Raw genomic sequence first — 6,422 nt, 5'->3', positions numbered from 1 at the left:
GCCCCCCACTGTGCTGCTCCCTTTTCCACGTGACAGCACCACAAATATGTGAAGACTGCACTTATGTTTCCCCCAGTGTCTGTGTTTGCAAGAATGATTAACCGGGCCAAGCCAGGTCCTTTGTAGAGCTCTGTGTGTGTTGGGGGTAGTTGGGGGTGGTGAGTGGGAGGACCAAGAGGCTGCTCAGCCACACTTTGACCCATCCAGCTCTGCTGGGGAGCTGGCCAGAGCTGCCCAGGGGACCAGTTGGCCATGATCCAGACCACCTGTGGCTCCCTGGGCTCCTTCCCTGGCTCGGCGGCCTCCAGCCCCCAAAGCTTAGCAGGACCCGCCATCCCAGGAAGGCTTCGTGTCCCCTTCTCCTGCCTTCCTAAAGCCCCTTAGCAAAAGATTGCCTTTGGACCCTTTGTTGGTGGGAACTGGACCTTGCAGTCCTTGGAGCTCAGTTCCCTGGCAGAGAGAGGGGACACACAAGGAGAGAGTGGTCTTGGGGCAAATGCAGGTGAGGGGCAGACTGTGCGGACCCAGTCTGTGGAGTGGAGGGGCAGACACCAGCTGGGAGCAGGGTGAGGAAGGAGTGGGTGGTGAAGAAGGAGACCTGGAGTGTAGACAAGAAGCTGTGCCCAAGGAGAGAGGACAGGAACTGGAGTTGGCTGCAGATTCTGGGAAGAGGGTGTTGCTTTTCCAGAGATGAGGCAGGAGCAGCATCCAAGGCCAGGGAGGGGAGGAAGGTGGAGAGAGGGCCAGTAGTGGGTGGGGTTGGGGGGCCTGGAGGGAAGCAGCCTGGAGCAGGACAGGGACAGGAAGTGTGTGGGGACATGGGTATGGCAGGAAGTACGGTAGGGTCCCATTTTTCTCCTCAGGCACAGGTGGTCTCATTGGGCGAGACCCAGGGAGCGAGGAGGCTGTAAGGGCAGGTTAGCTAATACCTGCTACCCGCATTATGAATGTTCCCGAGGGCTCCACTGGCCTGTGGTCAGTCCTGCCTCAGAAATCCTGCTCTCTTTGATCTGCACATCCACAAATGAGAGAAGCCAGATTCTCTCTGGTCCAGTGATTCTCAAAGTTTATTGATTCAGATTTGGGGAGCTTGTTGCAAATTCAGATTCCAGGCTCTTTATCCTCAGATTCCAGTTCAGTGAGCCTGTGCTGTGGCCCAGGAATCTGTCTTTCTAATGAAATTTCTGTGTGATCCTAATATAGATGTTCCTCCAGTCAGAGACCACTGGTCTGGTGCAGCCAGCATCCCAGTCCATGAACCATTCTGCCTAGTGCGGTCCCTCCCCTGGGTCATACACCTGCTCAGACAGGGGGCTCCCTCCCCGAGCCCTGGGAAGCCCTTGTCTCCTGGAGGCTCTGTTGATGAAAATTTGGCTCCATCACAGCCAAGTCCCACCTCAGACCCACTCAGGCAAGCTCCCCCTACCTCAGCTGGGCTCCCTGGGAGGCTGACATTTTGTGTCCCCAGGCTGAGCTCCCTGCCTCCCTAAACCTACTGGTGGAGTGTCCAGTTCCTTCTTAACCCTCCTGTCTATCTGGGCCCCACTTGGGGTGGCCCAGAGCCCGCTCGCTCCACTCCAGCAGTGAGGAGTAGAGCAGAAGGGGAGCTCCCCTCTTCTTCCAGGTCTATCCTCTGGGGGTCTGGAACCCCATCAGGCTCATCTGCCCTACTCAGCAGATTTTCCCCTCACCCCCTGGAGGTTAACACCTTCCTGTTCTGCTGACCCCATCTCAGTGCTTCCCTGCTCTGCCTCCTGCCCCCCAGGTAGCTGCCCATTCACCCCCCCAGGGGTGTCTGGGGGAAAGTAAGGGCTGAGTGGGGAGCACGGGAGGCTGGCCACTGGGGAGTCTGTACCAGGTGGTTGCCACTGTGAATGAATTCTGTAGGCCCTTGGTTGGCTCTAGTTAGACCCCAGGCTATAAAGGGAACAGCTCTTCTAAGAAGGGAGAATAAAAAAAAACCAGAGGTGTATTTGTCTCAGAATAGAGCAGGCCTGGGGTTTTGGGAACCCAAAGCCTCTTGCTTCTAAAATTACCAGTTGGGCTCTTCAGCTGCTGGAGGGCCCAGCCTTGGCCCTCTGGTTATATGGAGACAGTGGAGACCCTGAGTAAGCTCGGGGAGGCCTACCTCTCTCACCAGTCACAGCAGCGGCTTGGTCTGGGCTCAGTTGCCTGGGGTTCCTGGGAGGGTAGGATGGGGCCAGCTTGCTGGACCTCACTCTGAGGATCCAAGCAGCCCTGGCCCCTGAATGGGCTTTTTCGGACATTCAGGGCCCCGCCTCTAGGAGTCCCTGCCCTTTTCCCCAAAACTCCTAGTGAGTAATCACATAATTACGGGGTGAGAAGGAAGCACTTGGGGAAGGTGCAGCGCTGTGGTCATTTCCTTCTCAGGCCTGCTGGCAGGTGGCGGTGGTGGGTGGGCCCAGCTTTCTCAGCACCTGGAAAGTCTGGCTCAGCACCTGTGACCCTGGGACTGGCCCATCACCCACCAGAGTGACTCCTGTTACTCTGTCTTGCCCACCCACAAGGCCCCTCTCACCAGACCCCCTGTGGCTCCCTGTCCCTGGCTGGCTTCCTGCACGCCTTTGCCCTCACTGTCCCTGGCTGGAATATTCCCTTCCCCAGTCTCTCTACGGTTACCTGTTTGCAGGGCTTGGGGTGAACTTGTCCTTTTTATCCTTCCCTCCATTTCCCAAACGTTCTAGAACAAACGCACGAATATTGCTGGAAAGATTCCTCCTTGCTCATAGCAGCAGAGTTGTCAAACGGCCAGGCCCTGGAGGGAGAAGGCCTGGGATCAGAGCTCAGCCTGCTGCTTCCTGGCTGGGTGGCCCTGAGCAGGCTACTTACCTTCCCTGTGGAGGGCTTCCTTGTTGATAAAATGTGGATAATAATCATTTCTCCCTCATGGCTTGGTTGAATAGATATATTAAAATATGCATTTATGTATATAAAATATAAAATGAATATAAATAATATAAAATATAAATATATAAAGTATAAAATAATGTTGGTAATTATTTTAATTGTTATTACTCTCTGATGGGCTCAGGTAGGGACACCTTATCTCAGGGAAGCTCCCCTGTGGCTGCTCTGTCAGGACCATGGGAAGTGTGGCTTCTGCTTGAACCCCTTCCTTTACGCCTGCACCCCCCACCCCCAATCCCTGTCCTGGGTCGCTGGGTTCGGACAAGGTGTTTCCTGAGACCAGTCTCCCAGACAGTTCTACTTGATTTATTTAGTTGTCCAACTTTCAGCTAGCCTCCTCTGTGCCTGGTGCCTTGCTGTACCCCAGGGACCCCAAGAGAAATCAGGAGCTTTGCTGCCCAGACAAGTGTAGGGGTAAGAGGAGGTGGACAAAGAAGGACCCGTCCCAGCTGTGGGGGACGTGCATACACAAGGGCTATGGGAACTCAGGGCAGGTCCCTCAACTCTGAGAAGGCTTCTCGGAGGAGGTGGCCCAAAGGTCAGTCCTGAAGGATAAATAAGGATGCTCCAGTGGGACCAGAGAGGGGAGGCTGGCCAGGCAGAAGGCACGGCATGCTCCAGAGCCCAGAAGCATCATTGGATGTTCTTCCATCTGATGTCCCCAGAAGCCTCCAGGCACCAGATGAAGAATGACAGTGAACATAACCTTCTATGTAGGTGCTGTTGTTATCCTCATTTGGGGCTGAGGAGACTGAGGCACAGAAAGGTGAAGCAACTTGCCCAAAGTCACACAGCCAGTGAGTGGGGGATCTGGAATTAGAACCCAGCCATTCTGACTCCAGAATCATATTTTCAACCTCCCTATCCTCCTCTGTGGAGTTACGTGGCCTTTCCAGCAAGGCTGCTTTTGGTCTCTGCCAAGTGGGGCTTGGACTTCCCTAGAGAAGGGCTGAGCTGTCCGAACTCTCCTGCCCACATGCTCACACATGCAGGCTCCTGGGTGAGCACCCACTCTTCATCCCACCAGCCTGCACTACTGCCTCTTGGGTCTGTGATCTGCAAGGCCTCAGCCCCATCTCTGTTGTCACAGCCATGCCCTGTCCCTGCCTAGTTTAAGAGCAAACCCTCAAGAGGGGCGGCCTCATCAGGGGCCTTGGAACCCCCATCCTGGGAGGAGGGATGGGGGAATCTTCCCAAACCACGATGGAGACTGATATTCTGATGGTGGGGCTTCAAGCGCTGGGGTCATGGACTTCCTTTCATCTGATGCTCTTGGGCTGCCTGTTCCATCTCCAGACAGGTTCTTGGCAGGTGGGGAGCAGGAGGTCGGGGGTGGGGGGCATCCTCTTGCTGCCCTCACCTGGGGAGCTCCCCTGGTGATCCTGTGTTTTGCAGTCAGTGGTGGTGCCCAGATGCCGGGGGACAGCAGAGGCACTTCAGATCACAGTTGGCCACATCCTGGGCGACGCCGGCAGCCCCTACCTTATTGGACTTGTAAGGCTGAGTGGGCAGCTGGGCTGCAGTCGTGCTTGAGTGTGTGTGAGGCGGGGTGGGGCTTGGGGAGGAACTGTACACGGTGAGGCCTGCAGGTTGGCCTGGTGGACCCAACCTCCTTCCCCTGCAGATCTCCAGTGTCCTGCGGGCCAGGTACTCCGACTCCTACCTGCAACGCTTCCTCAGCCTTCAGAAGAGCTTCCTGTGCTGTGCCTTTGTCATTGTCCTGGGAGGCGGCTGCTTCCTGCTGACAGCACTGCACCTGGAGAGAGACCAGGCCGAGGCCCAGCAGCCTGGCACAGGTACCTCCACCCCTCACACCCATGCCAGGTCCGGGCTGAGCCCCCTAGGAATAAGGAACACTGGCCACCCCTCAGTCCCTGGCCAGTTTATTCATCTGTTCGTTCATTCATTTATTCAAAAGTAGTTCTTTTGCCCTTACCATGTACCAGGCAAGGTTGCAGATGCTGGGGAAAGAATGTCACATCCAAGCTCCAATGGAGCTGACGCTCTAGGAGGCAGAGGCATTCATGCCACAAACAAATAAAAGCAAAAGATAGAGTATGTTTCAGGTGATGGGTGCTATGGAGAGACATAAAGCAGGAAAGTGGGTAGAGAGGGACAGGTAGGGGCCGTTTGCCATTTTTTAAAGGATGCTCAAGGAGGTCCTCACTGCACAGGTGAGATTGCAGCAAAGATTTGGAGGAGGGGAGGGAGGGAGCCATGCAGCTCTCTGGGGGGAGGAGCAGCTCCTGAAATGGCCGAGGTGGGCCTGTGTTTGAGGACTGGCAAGGAGGCTAGCGGGGCTGGAGTGGCAGCGAAGGGAAAGGGACGAGATGGGCAGTAACGGGACCAAGGCGCGGGGGGCTTCGAGGGGCCCTGGCCGAAACTGTGGCCTTAGCTCTGAGATGGGAGCCCTCTGGGATTTCTTGCAAATGAACCTTAAGGCAACTGGCTTACCCTGCAGAAGCGCCACTCTGGCTGCTATGTTGGGGAACAGACTGCAGTGGCTTGGCATCCAGGCAGAGAGGCCACAGGAAGCTCTGCATCATCAGGGGGAGCCACGGGGTGAGGCCATAACTGTGGCACTGAAGAAGGGGTTGGATCTGGAATTTATTTTGAAAATGGAAACTAGAGGGTTTCCTGACAGACTGTGCCCAAGGCTGGTCCCAAGCCCCTTTTGCCCTCTCTGGGACTGGCCGAGCCGCTTTCCTCCTGCAGGGACCCTGGACGACAAGGACATGGAGAGCCAACACCTGCTTCCAGGCACGGGGGCTTCCACAGAGGACTTCTGAGGGCCCTGCCCGGCAGTGAGGAGGTCCCATCCGCCCTGCCTGCAACCCTCCTGCTGGCCTCCATGGTGTCAGTGCCTCTGCTCGCCTTTGGCTGTGGCTCAGGGGCTCTGGCCGAGCTGCACCTGCCACGTCTCCGCTCGCAGCTAGGGAGCTGGCAGTGCCTGTGGTAGGGCTGGGAATTGAGTGATCAGCACCCCCCATGGGAGGCCTGGGCCTGTGCCTGAACCCAGCACGGGGCTGCTCTCGGCCTGAGGTTCTCAGCCTGTCTGCCAGTGGGCCCTGATTAAAGTAAAGCTGGTACAAAGTTCATGGATTTCAGGTCTTTGGACAATTTTATTATTTATAGTCTCGCTAATACTCTGCTGGAGTGGGAGCAGGAGAGGAAGAGGTGGGCAGTCCTGGCCAAGGAGGCAGGGCTGCCCCTGAAGTGGGGAAACTGAGGGAGTTGCTCGGATGGGTCTCTAGGTGTCCCCTGCCTGGACCTCCCATTGTGACTCAGCTTCCCCATTCTACAGGGTCAGGTGGGCACAGGACACCCCTCTTAGGGAATTCATCCTAAGGCTGAACAAAAAGTGGGGGCCAAATATGTCGTCTTGGAGACAGATGTCTACTAGGGTGTGGCTTCCAGTTCCAGGGAACTACATGGAGGAGTGCCGGAGCCTGCCCAGAGCCAGCGGCCCCGAACCACGGCGCTCACACTGCTGT

General features: G+C 56.3%; 1 protein-coding gene across 2 annotated transcripts in view; it reads left to right on the top strand.

Annotated features, from left to right (window-relative positions):
• The window catches only part of SPNS3 (SPNS lysolipid transporter 3, sphingosine-1-phosphate (putative)), a 41,243-nt gene extending 35,234 nt beyond the window's left edge, over window positions 1-6,009 (top strand). Inside the window, exons 10-12 of one of the 2 annotated variants that reach the window (XM_024565018.3) lie at window positions 4,324-4,422; window positions 4,553-4,724; window positions 5,644-6,009. In XM_024565018.3, the coding sequence (XP_024420786.2) occupies window positions 4,324-4,422; window positions 4,553-4,724; window positions 5,644-5,717 (345 nt within the window). In that variant the 3' untranslated portion in view covers window positions 5,718-6,009. The remainder of the gene's footprint in view (window positions 1-4,323; window positions 4,423-4,552; window positions 4,725-5,643) is intronic. The other variant, XM_045199326.2, reaches the window with a different exon arrangement.
• Window positions 6,010-6,422: the final 413 nt, after the last annotated feature.

This window comes from Desmodus rotundus, chromosome 9, assembly GCF_022682495.2.
Source record: "Desmodus rotundus isolate HL8 chromosome 9, HLdesRot8A.1, whole genome shotgun sequence".
In the NCBI taxonomy this organism is placed as follows: domain Eukaryota; kingdom Metazoa; phylum Chordata; class Mammalia; order Chiroptera; family Phyllostomidae; genus Desmodus; species Desmodus rotundus.
This window is presented reverse-complemented; position numbering and strand designations above follow the sequence as displayed.